General features: G+C 41.2%; 2 protein-coding genes across 3 annotated transcripts in view; one reads left to right on the top strand and one right to left on the bottom strand.

Moving 5' to 3' along the window:
* The window catches only part of CATSPERE (catsper channel auxiliary subunit epsilon), a 210309-nt gene extending 195472 nt beyond the window's left edge, over window positions 1–14837 (bottom strand). Inside the window, exons 1-2 of the mRNA XM_035011039.1 lie at window positions 14248–14837; window positions 12373–12421 (exon numbers count right to left, since the gene is read on the bottom strand). Of these exons, the coding sequence (XP_034866930.1) occupies window positions 12373–12421; window positions 14248–14312 (114 nt within the window). The 5' untranslated portion in view covers window positions 14313–14837. The remainder of the gene's footprint in view (window positions 1–12372; window positions 12422–14247) is intronic.
* A 1263-nt stretch (window positions 14838–16100) lies between these two features.
* Window positions 16101–24501, top strand: part of ADSS2 (adenylosuccinate synthase 2) — a 34797-nt gene continuing 26396 nt past the window's right edge. The window contains exon 1 of one of the 2 annotated variants that reach the window (XM_035010966.1): window positions 16101–16463. In XM_035010966.1, the coding sequence (XP_034866857.1) occupies window positions 16281–16463 (183 nt within the window). In that variant the 5' untranslated portion in view covers window positions 16101–16280. The remainder of the gene's footprint in view (window positions 16464–24501) is intronic. The other variant, XM_035010965.1, reaches the window with a different exon arrangement.

Genomic DNA, 24501 nt, shown 5'->3' with positions numbered 1-24501 from the left:
GTAGGGGCCTGTTGCCATGGTTCCCAAATGTCTTTGCCAGAGGCAGAATTGCCCCACCCTTGCCAGTGCCAGGCTAAGTAATCTGCTCAGGTTTGCTCTCGGGAGCTTTTGTTCCCTGCAAGCTTTCTGTATCGCTTTGGAGGACGGGAGTGAAAATGGCGGCCTCCCAATCTCCACCCTGGAAGAGCCGAGAACTTGGGGCCCCAGTCTTCAGTGAGCCCCCAGAGAAAAGCAGTCAATCACTCCCATCTCCCCAGTCTCCGGCCTCACTCCGTGCTCACCTGGCCTGTGACCGAGTGTTTCTATCTCTGGCGCATGACCCCATGTGGAGTCTCCAAAGCCAGCAGATCCCTGCAGTGCGCTCCCGTGCCGCTCCTCCCGGGGAAGGAAGGGGAGTCTTCCTGGATCTGCTGCTTGTTGTGTCCCTGCTGGAGGAGCAGTGGCCCGACTGTGCCGCAGATCACGGTTTATGGCAACCCCGAGCTGAGAGCCCACTCCTCTGCTCCATCTCTGCAGCCAGCTTCCCTGCTCTGATACCTGGGAGCTCTGCCACACTCAGGCATCCCCAGTCTTTCTGTGACCCCGAGGGTCCTGAGGCCACACTGTCCCAGCGAGGGTTCCACCCCCCGCTTAGCCACTGGAGCAAGGTCCCTCAGCAGAGCTGACTTCTATAAGTTCTGATTTTGTGATCTGCTGCTCTATCACTTGCCAGAAGTGGCCGATGGAGGCCCCCTCCCCCTACCTATCTTCCCGAATATTGCCTCGGATTCCCTTCTCCACATGTCCTTCCTTCCAGAAAGTCACCGATTTTCTGTTCAGAGAGTTGTTGCTATTCTTTTCTTCTATCTCCTGTTGAGTTTGTAGGTGTTCAGAATGGTTTGATCCCTATCTAGCTGAATTCATGGGACCAGACAAAATCCAGGTCTACTCCTCTGCCATCTTGCTCCTCCCCCCTAGCCCATTTACATTTAAAGTAATTACTGACAGGTAGGTACAAGCATACCTCTGAGATACTGCAGTTTCATTTCCAGACTACTGCAATAAATTGAATATCACAGTAAAGTGTACCACATGAATTTTTTGTTTCCCAGTACATAAAAAAATTGTTTAGATTATACTATAGTTTATTAAGTGTGCAATAGCATTGTCTAAAAAGTGTACATAGTGTAATCTTAAAAATATTGTGAATAATGTTAACCATCATGTGAGCTTTCAGCAATTTATATTTGCTTATCACAGAGTACTGTAAGAAATATAATAATGATGAAGATATTTGAAATATGAGAATTACCAAAATATGACAGAGAGATATGAAATGAGCAAAAGATTGGGAAAATGGTGTTGACAGATTTGCTTGATGCAGGGTTGCCATAACCCATCAATTTGAAAAAAAAAAAAAAGCACCATGTGCAAAGTACAATAAACTGAAGGACAATAATATGAGGATGGTTGTACTTATTGTTATTTTGTTAACTATATTCTGGCTGGTTTGTAATTTTCAATGTGTTTCTTTCTTCTTCTCTGCTCTCCTTTGTGGTTTGATGACTTTCTTTTGTGGTATGCTTAGATTCTTTCTTCTTTATCTTTTGTGTATCTACTATAGGTTTTTGCTTTGTGGTTACCATGAGGCTTACATAAAAAAAGTTATAACAAGTCTAGTTTAAGTAGACAATAACATGTTTGATCACAGTCTAAAGCTCTACATTTTTACTCACCCTTTTCACATTGTTTTTAATGTCACATTTTACCCCTTTTTTATCTTGTGCATCCCTAAACAAATTATTGCAGTTACATTTTACTGCTTTAGTCTTTTAACCTTCACACTAGTTTTATAAGTAATTAATCCACTACCTTTAATATATATGTTTTTGGAGAGATTTATTCTTTCATGTTGTCTTGTTACTAATTAGCCCCCATCCGGCTTTTTTTCTGCATGAAAAGTTACTTTTGCATTTCTTGTGAGGCTACGTTAGTGATGATTAATTCCTTTAGCTTTTCCTTATCTGGAAAACTATTTCTCCTTCAATTCTGTATGAAAACTTTCCTGCATAGAGTATTCTTGTATGGAAGTTTTTTTCTTTCAGCACTTTGAATATCTTGTGCTACTCCTTTCTGGCCTGCATATTTCTGAAAAATCTACTGATAGTCTTTTGGGGTTTCCCTTGTATGTAACAGAAGTTTTTTTTCCTTGCTTTTTTTTAAAGATTGTATTTACTTGACAGACAGAGCAAGAGCGCACGTGTGCGTGAGAGTGAGCATGAGCGTGGGGAGGGACAGAGAGGGAGGGAGGAGGCAGGGAGCTTGACATGGGGCTCAATCCCAGGACCCTGAGATCATGACCTGAGCAGAAGGCAGATGCTTAACCAACTGAGCCACCTAGATGCCCCTCTTGCTGCTTTTAAGAAATCTCCTTGTGCTTAACTTTTGACATTTAAATTATAATTTAAATAATTTGGGTTCATCTTATTTGTAACTCTCTGGGATTCCTGGATCTAGATGTCTGTTCCCTTCTCCAAGTTAGGAAAGTTTTCAATCATTATTTCTTAAGAAATTTTTCTACTCTCTTCACTCTTCTCCTTTTGGGCCCCTATAATGTGAATGTTAGTCCACTTGATGTTATTCTATAAATGCTTTAAGATATGTTTACTTTGGGCTGGGGGGAAAGATGGCGGAGGAGTAGGGGACCCTATTTCAACTGGTCCCTGGAATTGAGCTGGATATCTACCAGACCACTCTGAGCACCCAGGAAACCAGCCTGAGATGTAAGAAGATCTGGATCTCTACAAACAGAATATAGCAGGCGGTTGGTTTTGAGGTAGGAAGCAGAGAGCCGTGATTCTGTGGGCAGATATCAGAGGATAAATGGCAATGGGAGGGTGCCTGGACATGGGGATCCTACACCGCCAGTGAGTGACAGCCTTGCACGCTGTGGACGGGCACATACTCGCAGACCGGTAGCAGCGGGGAAAGGACTTTAGGGCAGCACCAGGGTGGAAACCCAGAGTGGCAGGGTCGCACTTGCGAACTGCAACCCCCGGGATGGAAACCCGGAGTGGCAGGGTCACGCGGGCAAACTGTGGCCCCCGGGTTGGAAACCTGGAGCGGCAGAGTCGCGCACATGTGAACTGGGAGTGGCTGGTGGTTTTAGAAGCACAAAGGGCAGAGACGTGCCCAGACCTGGAAGCAGGACTGGGAACGCTGCAAAGGGGCGCACAACCCAGGATGCTGCAATTTATAGCAGCACGGACAGAAACCGAGACAGTGTGGCCTGGAGAGCTCACTGAAGAACAGACTGCGGTCTCTCTGCTCTGAGGCAGAGGGTTGGAAACGGTCTCTTCTGCTCTGACTTGTGGAAGAGACACGGAAAGCCACCAGGGAAAGGCGCCAGAGAACAAAAGCCCCCAAAACTGATTCCCACTGAGCCCATCCCCCACCACAGGAGTGCAGGGCAACTCCGCCCAAACAGGGTTGCCTGAGGAACAGCGTGGCAGGCCCCTCCCACAGAAGACAGGCTGGGAAAACAAGAGGCCAGCAACCCTAAGGTCCCAAGAAAACAGGTGCATCTTGCTTGGGTTCTGGTCAATAATTTGGACTCTATACATTCCCTCAAACACCTATCAACAGAATGACTAGGAGGAGGAGCCCCCAAAACAGAAAAGAATCAGAGATTATGATTTATGCTGCAGATTTACAAATGGATGCAGATATAACCAAGATGTTGGAGATGGAATTCAGGCTAGCAATTGTGAAGACAATGGCTAGAATGGAGAAATCAATTAATGGCAACATAGAGTCTCTAAGGGCGAAATAAAAGGGGAATTGGCAGAACTTATAAATGCTATCAATGAGATCCAATCCAATCTAGATAATCTAACAGTTAGGGTAACTGAGAGAAGAGAGAATAAGTGACCTGGAAGACAATATAATAGATAAAAAGGGAAAAGAGGAGGCCAGGGAAAAACAACTCAGAACCCATGAAAATAGAATCAGAGAAATAAGTGACACCATGAAGTGTTCCAATGTCAGAATAGTTGGAATCCTGGAGGGAGTGGAGAGAGAGAGAGGACTAGAAGATGTATTTGAGCAAATCGTAGCTGAGACCTTCCATAATTTGGGGAATGAAACAAACATTTGTGTCCTAGAGGCAGAGAGGACCCCTCCTAAGATCAAGGAAAACAGGCCAACACCCCAGCATGTAATAGTAAAACTTGCAAATCTTAGAACCAAGGAAACCATCTTAAGGGCAGTTAGGGGGAAGAGATTCCTTATGTACAGAGGGAGGAACATCAGAATAACATCAGACCTATCCACAGAGACCTGGCAAGCCAGAAAGGCCTGGCAAGACATATTCAGGGTACTAAATGAGAAGAATATGCAGCCAAGAATACTTTATCTGGCAAGGCTTTCATTTAGAATGGATAGAGAGATGCAGAGCTTCCATGACCGGCAGAAGTTGAAAGAATATGTGACCACTAAGCCGGCCCTGCAAGAAATATTAAGGGGGGTTCTATAAAAGGAGAAAGACCCCAAGAGTGATATACAACAGAAATTTACAGGGACAATCTATAAAAACAATGTCTTCACAGGCAACATGATGACAATTAATGCATATCTTTCAATAATCACTCTCAACGTGAATGGCCTAAGTGCTCCCATAAAATGGCAAAGGGTTGCAGATTGGATAAAAAGACAGGACCCATCCATATGCTGTCTACGAGACTCATTTTGAACCTAAAGATACATCCAGACTGAAAGTGAAGGGATGGAGATCCATCTTCCATGCCAGTAGACCTCAAAAGAAAGCTGGGGTAGCAATTCTTATATCAGACAAATTAGATTTTAAACTAAAGTCTGTAATAAGAGACACAGAAGGACACTATATCATTCTTAAATGGTCTATCCAACAAGAAGATCTAACAATTGTAAATATCTATACCCCCAACATGGGAGCAGCCATCTACATAAGCCAAATGTTAACCAAAATAAAGAGTCATATTGATAACAATACGTTAATTGTAGGAGACCTCAATACTCCACTCTCAGCAACAGACAGATCACCTAAGCAGAAAATCAACAAGGAAACAAGAGCTTTGAATGATACATTGGACCAGATGGACCTCATAGATATTTACAGAACATTCCACCCTAAAACAACAGAATACTCATTCTTCTCAAGCGCACATGGAACTTTCTCCAGAATAGACCATATACTGGGGGTCACAAATCACGTCTCAACCGATACCAAAAGATTGAGATTATTCCCTGCATACTCTCAGACCACAATGCTCTAAAACTGGAACTGAATCACAAGAAAAAATTTGGCAGAAATTCAAACACTTGGAAGCTAAAGACCACTCTGCTCAAGAATGTTTGGGTCAACCAAGAAATCAAAGAAGAACTTAAAGAATTCATGGAAATCAATGAGAATGAAAACACATCGGTCCAAAACCTATGGGATGCTGCAAAGGCAGTCCTAAGGGGGAAATACATAGCCATCCAAGACTCACTCAAAAAAATAGAAAAATCCCGAATTCACCAACTAACTCTACACCTTAAAGAACTAGAGAAAAAGCAACAAATGATGCCTAAACCATGCATTAGAAGAGAAATAATTAAAATTAGAGCAGAAATCAATGAATTAGAAATCAGAAACACAGTAGATCAGATCAATGAAACTAGAAGTTGGTTCTTTGAAAGAATTAATAAGATTGATAAGCCACTGGCCAGACTTATCCAGAAGAAAAGAGAAAGGACCCAAATTAATAAAATTATGAATGAAAGGGGAGAGATCACGACTAACACCAAGGAAATAGAAACAAGTATTAGAAATTATTATCAGCAACTATATGCCAATAAACTGAGCAATCTGGATGAAATGGAGGCCTTCCTGGAAACCTATAAGCTGCCAAGACTGAAACAGGAAGAAATTGACAACCTGAATAGGCCAATAAGCAGTAAGGAGATTGAAGCAGTGATCAAAAACCTCCCCAAAAACGAGAGTCCAGGGCTTGATGGATTCCCTGGGGAATTCTACCATTCAAAGAAGAAATAATACCTATTCTACTGAAGCTGTTTCAAAAAATAGAAACAGAAGGAAAACTTCCAAACTCATTCTATGAGGCCAGCATTACCTTAATCCCCAAACCAGGTAAAGACCCCATCAAAAAGGAGAATGTCAGACCGATATCCCTGATGAATATGGATTCTAAAATCCTCAACAAAATCCTAGCTAATAGGATCCAACAATACATTAAAAGGATCATCCACCACGACCAAGTGGGATTTATCCCAGGGATGCAAGGGTGGTTCAACATTTGCAAATAAATCAATGTGATAGAACACATTAATAAGTGGAGGGAGAAGAACCATATGGTCCTCTCAACTGATGCAGAAAAAGCATTTGAGAAAATACAACATCCTTTCCTGATTAAAACTCTCCAGGGGCGCCTGGGTGGCTCAGTTGGTTAAGCGACTGCCTTCGGCTCAGGTCATGATCCTGGAGTCCCAGGATTGAGTCCCACATCAGGCTCCCTGCTGGGTAGGGAGTCTGCTTCTCCCTCTGACCCTCCCCCCCTCATGTGCTCTCTCTCATTCTCTCTCTCAAATAAATAAATAAAACCTTTAAAAAAAAAACAAAACTCTCCAGAGTATAGGGATAGAGGGAATATTCCTCAAGTTCATAAAATCCATCTGTGAAAAACCCACAGCGAATATCATCCTCAATGGGGAAAAGCTGAGAGCCTTTCCCTTAAGATCAGGAACACATCAAGGGTGCCTACTCTCACCACTGTTGTTCAACATCATACTAGAAGTCCTAGCAACAGCAATCAGACAACAAAAAGAAATAAAAGGTATTCAGATTGGCAAAGAAGAAGTCAAACTTTCTCTTTTCACAGACGACATGATACTTTATGTGGAAAACCCAAAAGACTCCACCCCCAAATTATTAGAACTCATCCAGCAATTCAGTAATGTGGCAGGATACAAAATCAATGCACAGAAATCAGTTGCTTTCTTATACACTAACAACGCAACTGTAGAAAGAGAAATTAGAGAAATGATTCCATTTACAATAGCACCAAAAACCATAAGATTCCTCGGAATAAACCTAACCAAAGAGGTAAAGGATCTATACTCTAGGAACTACAAAACACTCATGGAAGAAAACGAAGAAGACACAAAAAGATGGAAAAATATTCCATGCTCATGGATCGGAAGAATAAACATTGTTAAAATGTCTATGCTACCAAGAACAATCTATACCTTCAATGCCATCCAGATCAAAATTCCAATGACATTTTTCAAAGTGCTGGAACAAACAATCCTAAAATTTGTATGGAATCAGAAAAGACCCCGAATCGCCAATGAAATGTTGAAAAAGAAAAACAAAGCTGGGGGCATCAAGTTGCCCGATTTCAAGCTATATTACAAAGCTGTGATCACCAAGACAGCATGGTACTGGCACAAAAACAGACATACAGACCAATGGAACAGAATAGAGAGCCAAGATATGGACCCTCAGCTTTATGGCCAAATAATCTTTGACAAAGCAGGAAAAAACATGCAATGGAAAAAAGACAGTCTCTTCAATAAATGGTGCTGGGAAAATTGGACAGCCACATGCAGAAGAATGAAACTCGACCATTCTCTAACACCATTCACAAAGATAAACTCAAAGTGGATGAAAGACCTCAATGTGAGACAGGAATCCATCAAAATCCTAGAGGAGAACATAGGCAGTAATCTCTTTGACATCGCCCACAGCAACTTCTTTCAAGATACATCTCCAAAAGCTAGTGAAACAAAAGCAAAAATGAACTTTTGGGACTTCATCAAGATAAAAAGCTTCTGCACAGCAAAGGAAACAGTCAACAAAACAAAGAGGCAACCCACAGAATGGGAGAAGATATTTGCAAATGACACTACAGATAAAGGGCTGGTATCCAAAATCTATAAAGAACTTCTCAAACTCAACACCCAAAAAACAAATAATCAAGTCAAAAAGTGGGCAGAAGATATGAAAAGACACTTCTCTGAAGAAGACTTACAAATGGCTCACAGACACATGAAAAAATGTTCATCATTATTAGCCATCAGGGAAATCCAAATCAAAACCACACGGACATACCACCTTACACCAGTTAGAATGGCCAAAATGGACAGGGAAAAAAACAAGAAATGTTGGAGAGGTTGTGGAGAAAGTGGAACCCTCTTACACTGTTGGTGGGAATGCAAGTTGGTACAGCCACTTTGGAAAACAGTGTGGAGGTTCCTCAAAAATTTAAAAGTAGAACTACCCTATGACCTAGCAATTGCACTACTGGGTATTTAGCCCAAAGACACAGATGTAGTGAAAAGAAGGACCATATGCACCCCAATGTTCACAGCAGCAATGTCCGCAATAGCCAAACTGTGGAAAGAGCCAAGATGCCCTTCAACAGGTGAATGGATAAAGATGTGGTCCATATATACAATGGAATATTACTCAGCCATCAGAAAAGATGAATACCCAACTTTTACATCAACATGAATGGGACTGGAGGAGATTATGCTAAGTGAAATAAGTCAAGCAGAGAAAGTCAATTATCATATGGCTTCACTTATTTATGGAACATAAGGAATAACATGGAGGACACTAGGGGAAGGAAGGGAAAAATGGGGGGGGGGAATTGGAGGGAGAGATGAACCATGAGAGACTATGGACCTGAGAAACAAACAGGGTTTTAGAGGGTAGGGGGGAGGGGGGATTGGTTAGCCCGGTGATGGGTATTAAGGAGGGCATATACTGCATGGAGCACTGCGTGTTATACAAAAACAATGGATCGTGGATCACTACATCAAAAACTAATGATGTACTGTATGGTGACTAACATAATAAAATTAAAAAAAAAAAAAGATATGTTTACTTTTTTCTGCTTTTTTCTTTTTACTGCTCTGTTTGGGTGAATTCCACTGCTCCCTCTTCAGGTTCACAGATCCTTTCTTCTGCCTTATCTAGTCTGTTGTTGAACCCTGTAGTGTACTTTTCAGTTCAGTTATTATATCCTTCAGCTCTGTGACTTCTACTTGGTATCTTCTTATACTTCTTATCTCTTGGTTGAAGTTCTTACCGTGTTCATCCATTCTTCTCCTAAGTTCAGTGAGCATCTTTATGACCATTACTTTGAACTCTTTATTAGGTAAATTACTTATCTCCATTTCATTGAGGTTTTTTTCTGAGCTTTTACCTTATTCTCGTTTGGAAAATATTCCTCTGTTTCTACTATTTTTTTTTACTCTCTTATGTTTGTTTTTATGCATTAAATAAAATAACCACCTCTCTTAGTCTTGAAGGAGTGGCCTTGTGTAAAAGATGAGCCTTATCATTTAACCTTGCCCTAGCTCTTGGTTGTCCTTCGAAACTCTGTGATTGTCCAAGCAGCCTATTTTATTTTTAATAACTCCTAGTAGATGAGGATGTGCCAAGTCCTGTCATTGTCCCAAAGGGAAGATCTCAGTCAGCACCTAGATTCATGTTGATTGGAAGCTAGACACTCAAGCAGCAGCTTTTAAAGTATACAAATATATATAGTCCTATGGGAATACAAGTATAAGCCATGGCCACCAGAGCCAGGCAATCTGGAGGTATACTAGGCAGCAGTTACAAAGACCAGGCTCTAGACAAATGCATAAGGTCCCTTCTAGGAGATACTGGAAAGCTGTAGTGAGGCAGAGGGAAAGCACAGAGATGGCCTCCACCAGTTTATGTTCCCTGAGAGCAACTTCACGGGTTCCTGGATGTGTGTCAACCTGAATCCTGTCCCTTATGCCAAAGCTCCAGGAAAAGCAAATAGGTAGAGAAATATTGTTTTAAAATGCTTTTCATTAAGATTTATGAACTATTTAATACCTAAAGTATCTTCTGTACACTCAATATTTTCTTTCTCTGAATATCACTTGCAAGCAACCTGCAAAGCCACTGGTTTTACCATCTACTCACTTGCATTTGTCTACCTCCTTTGTTGAGAATCAAACTCTGACTCCCAATTTTCATTTCTGTAATGACATAATTCCATTATTTTGGTTACATGACACATTTGTGTCACCTCTATAAAAATGATAAAGGAACAGCAGAGATCAAAAAAGATTCTTAGGGGGTGCCTGGCTGGCTCAGTTGGTGGAGCATGAGACTCTTGATCTCAGGGTTGTGAATTTGAGCCCCATGTTGGGTGTAGAGACTACTTAGAAAAAAGGAGATTTTTGTAATGACTAATAAAATGGTCAATTATACAGCAAAGCTGTATAAAAAACAAAGATGAAATATATAAATAAATGATATCAAAGAAATTAACTATAAATGACAGTTTAACCGGTAAGTACAGATTTAATAAGAAATGGATAGCAATGAATTTAAAAACAAATGACATTGTAAAAGAAAATATAGTTTATATAGATTCCTTTTGCCTGATTCTGAATAATGTAAATACAATGATATATATAAACACAGAATATAAGTGTAAACTGATACAATTACTTTGTAAAATCTTTGGCACCATCAACTAAAGCTGAACATGTGCATATATCCTATGACTTACCTATTCCACTCCCAACAGAAATGCATATATACGTTAAGCAGAAGATAGGTATTAAAATGTTCATAGTAGACTACCAAGTCCAGTAGCCCACTAATCATAGTAGACTTAAAAAGACTAAAAATGGAAACCACCTAATTGCTTATCTACAGTAAAATGATGCATATATTATGGTATGTTAATTCAAAGGAAGAGTATATAGCACTGAAACTAAACTGCAGCTACATGAAACAAGAGAGGATTAGTCAACTCTACCCATAGGAAAGAAGAGAGTTCAGAAATTGACACATCTATATATGGAAAAAAATATAATACCAGAAAAATAATAGAAAAACAATAAGTTGTTTAATAGGTGGTGGTTCATTATGTGGAGAAAGTAATGTGAATGCATACTTTATATTATATACAAATGGACCCCAGATGGATTCATGACCTGTATTTGAAAGGTCAGGATATAACACATATAAAAGAAAAAATAGGAGAAATACTCAACTCCGGCTAGGAAAAGATTTTTCATAAGACTCCAAAAAAGTAGAAAGTATGAGGTCAAAAAGCATGTGTGTGTGTGTAGTTTGGCTCAACAAAAGTCAGCTTTTTCTTAAAAAATAAAATATTCACAGACAACAGTAATGGTTAAATGAGTAGATGAGAGACAAGAAAATGAAATATTTAAAACCAACATTCAACTAATATAGAGGCTGGAATGTATACAGCACTCTGTAATCAACAAGAAAAGGGCACAAAATTAAATGGAAAATGGGCAAAAGGTATGATCAGGCAATTCAGAAGAGAAGCCTGCATAAATATGGGAAGAAATGCTCAAAATCACTAGTCATCAGAGAGCTGAAAATAATGACAGTGATAAGCTATTGCTTATAATAGTAATAAAATTGGTAATAAAAAAATAGAAAATTAGGGGTGCTTGGGTGGCTCAGTCATTAAGCATCTGCCTTTGGCTTAGGTCATGATCCCAGGGTCCTGGGATCGAGTCCCGTATCGGGCTCCCTGCTCCACAGGAAGCCTGCTTCTCCCTTTCTCATTCCCCCTGCTTGTGTTCCCTCTCTTGCTGTCTCTCTCTCTCTCTAATAAATCAAATCTTAAAAAAAAAAAATAAATAAATAAAAGAAAATTCAATAATACCAAACTTTGGTGAAGATGTACACTAGGTGACAGTAGAAGCTGTGATTGCCACTCAAGAGCAATCATGCAGAATTTAGTTAAATCAGTCATCTGCTCTCACTATATCCCAACTGAAATATTACTGCACAGACCCATAAAAGGACATGTAAAAGGGCATTCATCACAGTGTTGTTTGCAGTGATAGAAAGCCATGTGTCCATCACTGGGGGGCTGTACAAATAAAACACACACATACTAGTAAGCAGGCAGCATTAAGAAATGAAATAGACAAAGTATTGAATAAAAAAAGTAATATAGAGAATGAAGTCTACAGCTTCAGTGGCCATTCATCCCAGTTTGTGGAGGCAGTTGCAATTCATATCTGTTGTCCCAGCATAAATATTAATAGCACTATCTTTCATTTTCAATAGTTTACACAATATATTGTACGGCCACCCTATCTGTGAATATTAAATCACCAAAACTCTCAAAACCACACTACTTATGCTTGCTACATATATATTTAAGGACATTTATTGGCGAGGGGATTTATATTAGGATGATAAATGAGACAAAGGAAATGAAATAAAAATAAATAACTGTGCTATAATTGAGTATAAAGTACTGCTCTCTGCTTTAAGGTAGATAATAATACTATAGTTTGAAAAAATTACACACTTACAGTACTTCTGGTACTAAAAATGTGGTAGTTCGGGCTGTTAGTGGAATACCTGTGGAGGAAAAGTTCAAATATAAATATTAAAACTAATTTCTCCTCCAAATAAGAGGGATTCTATAGTAAACCCAGAAGCAGACATAAGTCTGGAGGGAAGTTTTGTATAGGACAGAGGTGATACTCAATAAATGGAGCTGGAAAATGGATCCGGATTCATAAGGAGAAAGAAATAATCGCAGTCCCACCTTAGATCATTTAAGAAAAGCAACTCCACTGGGATAGGAAATGTCAAAAACATTAATACTCTTAGTAGAAAATTTAGATAAATGTCTCTTAGATGTTGGCGAAAGGAAGAATTATTTAAATAAGACATCTACCCTGAATTCTCCACCCCCCCCAAAAAGCTAACAATAAAAAATCATTACATCAAATTTAAGAAATTTTGTCCTTTAAAAGAACACTTTACTAAGAAATAAAATTCAAGGAGCCTGTGACTTTACCATGGGAAACAATAACATCTTTGTCTTCACTAAATTCTCATTGGAAATTTAGGGAAGAGAACGAAATTTACCATTATGACCAGGGGTTGGCAAGCTACGGTCAAATTCCACCTGTAAATAGATTTTCTTTGACACAGAGCCACACCCATTGGTTTACTACTGTTGGGGGTGTGCATTCCCTTACCATGGCAGAGTTGGGTAGTTAAAACATAGATGGTATCACCTGAAAAGCCTGAAATATTTACTACCTGGCCCTTACAGAAAGTTTGATGACCTCTGGTGTACAACATAAAGTTTATGAAGTCCCTGAATTCACAGGCCATTCTTAATAATATCCCTTATCCTTACTTATTGATCCATTGTTTGCCAGGCATGTTCTGGGAGCTAAATATATCTTTGCATTCGAGCCTCACAACAACCCCATGAGACAGGTTTTCTTTTCTTCACTTTATAGAGGAGAAAATAGAAGCTTACAAAGTTCTGTCAGAATGCTACCTTTTTGCTTTTTCTCACTACTTCACTGACCCTTTCCAAGGCTACTCTTAACTCTGTTCGATGCCCCCAACCGTCCAATGAGGTGCCCTATATCCCTTTCCTCTGAAATCTCTGTAATAGTTTGATTGTCGGTATTCTTACATCTTAATGTTAGAGGGTAATAGTTATAGCAAAACCTCCACTGAATGGAATATTCACAGAATATTATTTTTCTGGTTAATTATCTATATTTTAACCTATGTTGAAAATCTTTCTAAAATATTTCAATACACTTTCCAATCCAGCAGTTACTAAATACTGAACAAAAATCACACTTGCACTGAGGATTTCTCAGAACTGTTAAATCCTTCGCTCCCTAAATCAAATCACAGAATCAACTCCCATTCCTCATGCAGGAATTACATCCCCTTACATTTGTACAGTGCTTACATTTTATAAAGCACTTTGTCATAAATCTTTCACACATCTGCCTCACATACACCATCACCTACCTAGTTATCCTAGAGAAGTGCCCTCGCCCCGCCTCCCTCCCCAGTGGCGACTTTTGGGCTCTCATTTGGTCCTCTCCTCTCCGGCAAAACAAGAGCGCAGCAGGAGGAAAGGAGTTTATGGGTGGGTTCACAGGGGCTCAGCTGTCCACAGGACAGCGACGCGAAGTTATCCAGACCCTGGAGGAGCAAAGCCCTAAACCTGCTGCTTCATTCTCTGCCCTCATCCATCGAAAACTCTCGGAAGGGGGTTGCGGGGCGCGGGTGCTGGGCGCGGGGAGCCCGGGCTCCAGTCGGTGGTCTGCGGGGGCGGGTGGGTCAGGACGCGGGGGCGCGGGGGCACGGCCCCACGGGCGACCCCCGCCCGGTGCCCCGGGGCGCCAGTGGCGTCTCTCTACCTCCACACGGCCGAGCCGCAGCAGCTCAGCCACGACAGCAGGACCGCCACTCCCTGGGCTGACATGGCGCCCGGACAGCCTCCGCCCAACGGCCCAGGCCGCGCCCGTCCTGACCTCGCGCGCTCACGGGGGTCTCCGGCGGACCAGCGGAGAGCGTGCTGGGGGCCGCGCGCCCCGGGGAGGGGTGGGGTTGGCTTCCCCACCCGCGCGGGCTAGTGCGTGTGCGCATGCGTGCCAGCGCGCGCCGCTATCTGGCTCCCTAGGAACCTCGCAGTTGGTCGGAGTCGAAAACGTAAACCGGACTTCAGGAAAGGCAGAAATCATGCTGTTTTGGAGTGAAATAGCAAAACCACTTCGGAAAATCCCAGGTGACTGAACGAAGGTGAAGCTTTTAAGTTACGGTATCTTTTAGCCCAAATTTTCGTCCTGACTGTATATAAATACTGCGATAACAAATACGTATCTGGTAGTGCTTTCCAGAATGAGGCATTCCATAAATGGTTTTTAAATTCAACGAAATGAACAGTAACGTGTACTTTTTGAGCACCTACTTTATGCCCAACACCACCCTGCGCACTTGAGTACAAAGAAATATGACAGCTTTCTGATTTACAAAGGGGTTTGTAATCTTGTGGTAAAGCCAAGATAAACAAATACCAAAATTGTCACATAGTATTATAATTTATATGTTTATTTGATGGTAGACCAAGTAATCTGAATCTTTGAGTGCTGCAACTATTATCTACTCCTCTTTATGTTATCAGGGCCCAGTACCATTATAGTTTGTTGTAGGTCCTCTATGTTTACTGACAACGAATGATTGAGTAAAACTAGTATCATACTAAAATACACTCTAGGGCCATTAGAGAACGTGATGGTGTGTACATGATGTATATGTAGTAGACCTTGCATTTAATGTGATTCTAATCCCAGTTTTTTTCCGAAGCAACTTTATATCGGAATTAGATGTCATAGTTAATTTGTGTTGCCGCAGTAGGTACAGTTTATTCAGGTACAGAATCTAGCTGCAACTGAAACACGAAGAGTAATGGAATATACAAAAAGGGTCTGGGCTCTGGATTGTCTCGGTACCAATTCAGCCTGCACTAGAGCAAGTTAACTAAGTTTTAAACCCTGTAAAATAAGGGTAAGATAGTGTTACTTACCTTATATCGTTGTGGGATTTAAAAGAGCTAAGTGTATCACAGTATTTGGCACAAACTATACATCACTATTGCCCTCCTCCTCTCTGAGCCCTGTTACTAATGTGTGAAATGAGAAGGGTTAGAACTTGAGCTGTAGATTTTCAGTTCTAATGTCCTCTATTGCTCTACTTTGGCGTATGCCCTTTTCGATCCCGGTTCCGTCTCTGTTCTTACTTGTAGACCTTTAGTTCCCAATTACGTTTCCATTCCATCCCATTTGTATTTTGGAATTCCACCCTCTGTATTTCGCACACGCTATCTCGTCGTGTTGTTAAAGGCAAGTCGTTAAAAAATAAAACGCCTTCAGAGGCTGAGACCTGTAGTCGGCAAACAGCATGGCACCAGAAAACGTCGCCTCGGCCCAGAGCGTTGCATGCCGGGAGTTGTAGTCCGACGCTCGAGCACGCACCTCCGCGCCTCTCCGGTTTGAAAAGCGGGAGAAGGGCAGGTAGGCGGGGCGTTGAGGCGAAGTGCGCTAGAGGCCCCGCCCCTGCCCCTTCCGCTCGCGGGGCTCGCCCTGGGGTGGTGCGCCAGGCTGCGGAAGGGGCGTGGCCTCGGTCCCGGGTGGCGGCGGTTGCCGCCACCGGGGCCTCTTCCTGCGGGCAGTTCTGCGGCGGCCTGCCTGCGCGGGGCAGTCATGGTCGCCCCTTGAGTGGGCTGTGGAGGAGAGCGGGGCGGGGCCTGGCTGGAGGGTGGTGGCCCGGCGGGGGCGGGGCCGGACTCTGGCTCCTTTTTCCTCCGCATGTGGCTGGCGGCCGCAGAACAGTTCAGTTCGCGCACTCTTCGCCGCCCGCGTCTCTTTCGGGCTCTCCTCGCGTCACTGGAGCCATGGCGTTCGCCGAGACCAACCCGGCGGCATCCTCCCTGCCCAACGGTGACTGTGGCCGCCCCGGGGCGCGGCCCGGAGGGAACCGGGTGACGGTGGTGTTGGGCGCGCAGTGGGGCGACGAAGGCAAAGGGAAGGTGGTGGATCTGCTGGCGCAGGACGCCGACATCGTGTGCCGCTGCCAGGTGAGGTAACCGGGATCTGACGGGAAGCCGGGCCCGAGAGCCCGGGCGCGGAACCCGGATCCGTCGTCCCAAAGAAGGTGTCACCTTGAGGTTCTCTCCTGCTCGGAGCTGCGGCGACGTGGAGAAATGGCGGGAGGTCAGAGACCCCTGACCTGAGGTCCTGGGCTGAGGGGTTGCGGTGGCGCTGGAGGAAAACCAGGGTTGACCCGGAGTCTTTGAGGGACGCGCGATGACTGGGGAGTTGCAGTTTTCCGTCTGGGGGCCAGTACCCAGCCCCGAGCTTGGGGCGGGGGTGGGGGCGGGATGCGGTTTGAGTTTGAGGAGCTGCTGCCCGAGGCCTGCTCCCGACTCCCGGCGGAGACCCCGCGCGGCCACAGAACCACCCCATCGCGCTCCCACCCACCCACCGAGCGAGACCGAGTGGGAATGGATTGTTCCGAAGCGCCCGAAAACCCACTCGCCACTCCCCCCCACCTGCAGGCCCCCAGCATTCAGACCTTTGCCTCCTCCGGTCCACTTTGTTGACACGAAAACCCACCTCCGGGCTTTGGACGGTTAATGGCCCCGTTTTTTGACTCCGTACCCCGCGTATTAATATTAAGGGTAGATTATTTTTACTTGTTGGTCCCAGAGGAAAGAATCCCCGCTCTTTTGCGAGTGAGGCAAGTAAATACGTGGATGTCAAATCTGGTATTTAGAAATATTTACATTGTTACGCTCACATGGAAAGTGAACTTTCGGGAAATGGATTGGTAATGTACTTCCTACGGGGAGACACGTGGTTTTCAGTGTAAGCTTTCTTCCTATTTGTCGCTTGCTTTGAAGCAGCCTCTAGGCTACGCCTTTGTAAAGGCTCTTAGATAACTATTGCCAATTTCAAAATTCGAAATAGTTGAGCAATAACCACTTTCAGAACAAATTGTAATATATCTGAAACTGTTTACCTCGCAAGAGGATTTCTTCTTCATGAACATGGCACAATATGATGATGCCATGCTGTATATGTTCTAACAAGTTAGTAGGCCTGCTTCACTGAAAGCTTTCCACCTGAAACTGATTATCATTCTGAGCACGCAGAAACAAGGTAATCACAAGTACAGAAATGCTAAATGCAGAGATTCTGATTTGTCTTGTTTTTTTGCATGCAGAAACACCCTGCCCATTTCTTAGCTAAGATAGGTGTTGCCTCTTAGTATTACCCCTAGCACCCCACCACCTTTCCCCACCTTCGGATCTCTATTCCTCCACCCCTCTGGGGACACACTTACCTTAATACCTTACTCCTAAGCGTGTTTCCATTGAAGTCCTGCCCTACACTGCCTAAGGAGCTGCTCCGCAAGCCAGTTTTCACCTTACTTTTGCCTTAAAATCAGAACTGGCCGTGTTATAGGGAAAGAAGTACGAGAATACCTAACTCTTGCGGGTAGAAAGGGAGAGAGGCTGGTCCTATTTGTCCCCTTCCATGTCGTTCCTGACCTCTTCCTTTCCTGGAAATAGTAATACTTAGGCTGAGTTACATTATGGGTTGTAAGAAGGTGTGGGAAATATAGCGATCAATAACATTTATTCTAAAAGATCCTCGATTTTAGTATTTCTTTGAAAAGTAGTAGAATTAGTTTGTAGATTGGAGAAGGTGTTACTATGTTATCGTGAACATCCTCTTGAAGAAGGTCATGGACCAATCTCATCTGTTGGAAAGCCTAGAGAGAAGTGATTGAGAAGGAGCCAAGTTTGGCTTTAAACTGTTACGTGAAGATAGAGGAGGAACATTTGAGCGAACCTGTTAGGCAGACTTTCCTCTTCTGTAAACTTTGACTTTCTGCACACTTTATATAATTCTAAAATCTTTATATTCTAGTGCCTTTTAAGAACTCATCATTAGAAGGATTGCTACTAGTTTTGTTAGTGAAAGTAGACACAGAATGAATAGATTGAAGGATCTCTCTTGTGATTCACCTTGGTAACTTTATATTAATTGGCCAGCTCTAGCAAGCTGACTTCTCCTTAATGAACTTCTCCTGACTTATAAAACTGAAGACTATGGAATGTTGAAATTTTTAGTGTGTGTAGAGCGCTGGGAAAGTCAGCATTAGAAAAGACATTTTAAGCTTGAATTGCCTTGTTTGATGATTTAAGTTCTGTGTATTACTGAAAATAGGTATTTGTTAGAGCTTAATATGTGTTTTTGGTCATATTCATGCCCCAAACTCAAATTTTATGCAGATTTTTCTAGAAGTGGTATACACATAATGTATCCATAGTTTAACAATCGAATCATAAGAAATTTTTTCCAAAATAAAGTTTTTAAAAGAAAAACTGATATTGTATTTAACTATATTTTTTAAAATTTTTTATTATGTTAATCACCATTTAACTGTATATTTTAATATATCAAATGCCTTTTGGAAAGAATAGATGCAAAGCTTGTGGCATTTTCATCATCGATGCACTTAAGGCCTATATTTCAGATTCAGGATTTATATGCAGTTATTTATAATTTGGTAAATTCTCTAGAACCAAAAATACGTGTGTAGAACTTACATCAAAGGACTACCACTAGAAACATCTTAATTTCAAATTGATGTCTTTTTTTTTTTTTTTGTCTAAAGATTTTATTTATTTGACAGAGAGATAGAGAGCCCAAGTAGGCAGAGAAGCAGGCAGATGGAGAGGGAGAAGCAGGCTCCCCGCAGAGCAGGGAGCCCGATGAGGGACTCGATCCCAGGACCCTGGGATCATGACCTGAGCGGAAGGCAGCCGCTTAACCGACTGAGCCACCCAGGCGCCCCAAATTGATGTCTTTTAAGTAAAAGAAGTATAGGACCAACTCCAGGCCTAGTTCATTTATCCAACAATCACATAATGAGGATCTACAAGTGATACTCTTAGGGGAACTGCTTGGCCCCAGAGTTAAGCTGAAAAAGGCAGGGATTGTGCCCACAAGGAGTTTACAGTCTACTGGACAACAGCTACATAAGCAAGTATTGACAGGGTGGGGGTGGAGAGGGTACTAGTTTTTCAAAGGGTTAAGGTATGGGCAGAGAAAGGCCCCATTCTGGCAGCATAAAAGTAGCTGTCTCCCCCACTAGGCCAAATCCTCCAAAGTAAACTGTTATACTTTATTTATTTTGTTGAGTAGAAACTACAGAGATTTTAACTGTTGCACTTTCTACTACTTTTTTTTTTTTTTTTTTTTTGCCACTTTCTGCTACTTCTTAAGCAAGGGCTTTTCTCCTGGAAAGCAAGCAAGGTAGTCTTGGAAGTTGCCTGTGATTGGGAATAGCTAGAACAGTATTTCCTTTCTTGGTGTTTCCCTCCCTCCTTACCCCCCCCCCCCCACCAGGGTTTTAAAGTTAATATAAAGAGAAAATACTAACTAAAATTAATTATAAAGGGAAAGTCTTCTTGTCACTTGTTATATATAAAAGCTTGCTGTGAAGTAAGTATAATGAAAAAAATGTTAATTTGTGGCTAGATGTTGACATCCACGGAAGGCTCTGAAACCAGCTATTACTAAGTCAAAAAAAAATAAAAGCTCTAACAGCAGCAAACGGAGACTTTCTCCTTGGAATAATCAGAAAAATTGAGAGCTAATTTAAAAGGGATAGCTAAAGTGTTATGTAATGCCTTGACTTTATACAGCTAAAATTACCTCCCAGACCACTTCCCATAATTGGAAGGTGGTAGAGAATTAGTGTTTAAGGTAAACCATTCTTCCAGATTTATAGTAATTGCTGTTTCTGTGCCCCCTGACTGACAGTTGTTTTTTTTTTTTATATAGTTCATAGTATTTCCCAAGTACATAAGTATATACCAGTGTGTGGTGTACTTTGTTAGATCTTGCTTTCTTGGATTACTGTGTTTTCCCTGCTAGAACTTTTCTCAAAAAGAGGACTTAATTCTTTTTTGTTGTTGTTGTTTTCCATAGCACCAAATACTCTGTGAGGCAGAGAGGAAGTAAATACTCAACAAATATTTATTAGGTGACTGGATCACCTCTAGAAATTTCTTTGAAACCAGTAGTTTAACCCTTTCCTGTAAATTATTTTAACATCTTCCTGGACAAGTTAATTGACTGATGGCATGAATTTAAGGTGGAATCCCCAGCATTTGTTGGATTATTTGTTACTTAGTATTTTAACTAGTACTTACTATATTGTACCATTATGTTCATAGGCTTTAATAGTTTATACTAAAGTCTTACTTCTTGTATCTGTTTGAAAATAGATAACTGATATTTGTATCTTTTTTGGTGTGTATTTTCTCAGCATATTTTAGTTGAATGCCATGTAATTCTAGTAGTTTTTGTCTGCTGAGGGCAGTAGATCTGAAAGTTTAGTTAATGAGGATGTCCCAAGTTGTTCACTAGTTAAGCCTGTTCTGTTGATAGACATAATATATAAATCCTGTCATTTGTATATAATAGAGTAGTATATAACAGTGTATGTAATTTATATAATTTATTAAAAATATATAATCTCTACTTTTGAGGCATAAATTTTTAAAAAATGAGATCATCTCAGTGGTGTATGATCAATATTTTGTCTCTTTAGTTTTGGTGGGAATGGGTGGGTTAGTTGGGTAATTTTAAGTTACCTTTAGAACAGACTTTTTAAAGGAAGGGTTTTATTTATGAGAAATTTTTTTTTGACTTGAAATCTGCCATTTCTGTGTTTTTAAGAAAATGTCTTTATAAATGTAATGATTAGGTGAATTTTTAATCAAGCATTTGTAAAGAGCTACATCACACATCATGGGTTTATGCATTTTTTGGTTGCATGTCTGATTTTCCCATCTATGACCCTGGTTTAGTAAGTGTGTATATTAGATTTAGGTACCTAGAGTCTAAAAGCTTCGTGATTAGGACCTAAGAACCTCCAAAGCTTTTCATCATGTGTATTTATCTGTGTGTGAAGCTGGAAGGTAACTATAATAACGTAAGGTAAAGTGGGTATCTTAAGCCTTTAGAAGATAACTGTACAGTGTGCTTGAATGCCTTTGCTAAAAAGAAATTGGGATACCCTGTATGTTTTCTCTTTCTGTCTAGTGTGTCTGGTTACTGTTGAATAGTTTAATTGATCAACTTACTGATAGTAACTTAACCTGTTCTTTGAAATCACAAGCTAATTGCAATTATATGACTTTTCATAAAAGAATATTTCATCCTTGGGGCACCTGGGTGGCTCAGTCAGTTAAGCATCTGCCTTCAGCTCAGGTCATGATCCCAGGGTCCTCGGGCTCCCTGCTCAGCAGGGAGTCTGCTTTTCCCTCTCCCTCTGCCCACCACGCCCCCCCTCGTTCTCTCTCTCTCTTGCTCTCTCAAATAAATAAACAAAATCTTAAAAAAAGAACAGTCATCCTTGTTGCTGTGGATTAACAAGTGTTTTAGTTTTGGCGAATAGTGAAATGTTTCACCTGGAAAGACAGACACAGGTCTTTACTAAGAAACCACAGGTAGTAAGCATTGTCTCAAAACATTGTTAGGTTTCTAAGATGCTTGAAGACTCTAGGCAAGAAATAGGGACCCTTTTTTGTGGTTGCTGAAATAGTTCTGAGGCATGGGGTGTGAGGTCTTGCTGCTCTGTGCTGTAATCCAGGGCAGTCACTGTTCTTGATGGATGTTCACTTAGAGCTCTATGATTATAATACAGTGTTCATGTATTCAGAGCAGAAAGGACAAAGAGAAGACACATAGACCATTTTAGAGGCCTAAGTGGCCTGAGAAATGCCTCCGGGCTGTGTGATTGTTAGCCCGGGACTCTTGGGTCTCTACTGTTGCTGGTAGAGACGCCATTGTTTGAGGTTTATAGCACTGCAGGAGGCCGTGGACACGTCTTTACCTCCTCCAACACAGCAGGAACTTGGGGTTGGGCGGGGCGGGCAGTGTAGTTTGGGGAAGAGGAAGACCTAATAGCAAACTGAGTTAAGAATCAGGAGTCACTTTTTTTTTTTTTTTTTAATTTCCCCTGGACCTTTGGAGCTGCTTAATTAGAAACTTCCACATATCAGCATTTCCTGATCCAAACTTTTATTCTAGAGTTGGCCTTGACAGCTTCTGGTTCCCTCAGAACCAGAGGTTCTTCAAGGCACGGAAAGAAAATTATCTTCTTTCTTAAGCTTAAAACCAAATTGCTAAGTATACAGCTGAGAACAGTTACAAAATAACTAAATACTACTATATCATCCCTGTGGTGTTTTAGTTCTGTTCTTGACAGCATAGCTATTAAAATTTGTAAGTTACTCATTTTTTATATTCAGTTTATCACCAGGGCAAGATGTGAATTTTAGAGAGCGAGCTGTATACATACCTTGTCGCAGTTAGTTTGTGTTGTGAATCATTTGGATTCTTTTGTTTGCAAGCAATGGAGAGACTACCTTAAGCAAAATGGGGATTTGTTTGAAGCAAGAGCCAGGTGGGGTGGCCAATCCTGAGTGGCCTCAGGTAAAGGCAGCTCCGGGGATCTCAGCAGCCAGAACTAGCAACTTTATTATTATTTTTTAAAGTATGCTCCCTTAAATGCCAGGCGTCACTAAACTAACTGCCTTCCTCGTTCTCAAAATCAGATTCCCAAGGGGGGAGGAGCTTGATTGTCTCAGGCTTGGTTGGATCAGGTTTCCCAGTCTGGATCAATTCCTGTGGCCTGAGGGAATGATTACTATGATTTGCAAAATAAGGGGTTTGGGAGAGAAGGGGGGAAGAAGAGGGACTGAACACACAAAAGGTATAGCTGACCTAGAGTTAATTTCAGATAGGAAAATACGGAAGAAGGAGATATTAGTTCTGGGTTATTCTTATTTGTGAATTGTTTGCTAACAGTCTTAATACACTGTTGACCTAGGGTTTTTCTAGAGGGAAGAATGTTTGGAATTAAATAGGTTTTTATTGTTTTAACTCTAAAACTATGAAAATGAGCTATCTAAATAATGGTTTAAAAAAACGAAAATGTATACATCAGAAACTTTGATTTTTTAGCTTTGAGAACATAGAATTTTAGTTCTGTTTTTTAAGATTTTTTTTTTCTTTTTTAAGATTTTTATTTATTTGCGAGAGAGAGAATGAGAGACAGCGTGAGAGAGAGGAGGGTCAGAGGGAGAAGCAGACTCCCTGCTGAGCAGGGAGCCCGATGTGGGACTCGATCCCGGGACTCCAGGATCATGACCTGAGCCGAAGGCAGTCGCTTAACCAACTGAGCCACCCAGGTGCCCCTAGTTCTGTTTTTTCCCCCCCATCATCATGTTCTAGTTTGTCAGTGAGACATTTTTTTCTTGCTCATTAAGAAGCTTATTTAATATTTTTTTTTACATTTAATCTTAATGTAAGAATAGTCAAAATGAGTAAAATAAATGCCAAATTAGGGGATGTTTTGTGACTGCTGAGACCTGATTGGATTTTTTCATATATTTATTCTTTAATACAATGAATTTGCATTCATTCTTGGTATTCAGTACAGGAAAAGCCATCAGTAAGGCATTATAAACTTATGTTTTTCCTCAAAGAAACTTGCCACAGAATATGCAGTCACTTTGGGTTCATGCTGGTTTTTTGTTTCCTGGGGGTTTCGGGGGTATATTTCAAAATTTAAAATGTTTAGTATTTAAAATTTTTAAATGTTAAAAAATATTTTCTCTATTGATATGATTGATCTGGAAAACATTAATTGGTAGTCCACAATATTCTGTGTTTTTAGTTACGTAATATAAAACATACAGCTTTGATAATTAAAAGTGTTAAATGCTACATGAGTGACTGGGATCATGTGTTACGGGAATTTAGCAAAACAGCAAGAGGTAGTTACATGTAACTAATCATTTGAATAATGATTAGTACTGTATAAATTAGGGATAATTTATCAAGTTTGCAGAAATTTTGCATTGAGAAGCTAATGGTACATTCCTGTTAAAAGTAGACAAGAAAATATTTATCTCTTAACATGTATATAGTTCTCTCTGGCCTCCCCAGTGCTACTTATAGAATTATTAAATGTGATTAAAAATATGTGTTCTTGCTACTTACTTTGGCACCCACCATGGAGTTGCC

Source organism: Mirounga leonina, unplaced genomic scaffold (assembly GCF_011800145.1).
Source record: "Mirounga leonina isolate KUSES-001 unplaced genomic scaffold, KU_Mleo_1.0 Mir_154, whole genome shotgun sequence".
NCBI classification, from domain to species: Eukaryota; Metazoa; Chordata; class Mammalia; order Carnivora; family Phocidae; genus Mirounga; species Mirounga leonina.
Note: the sequence above shows the minus strand (reverse complement) of the source record. Positions and strands in the feature narration are given on the sequence as shown.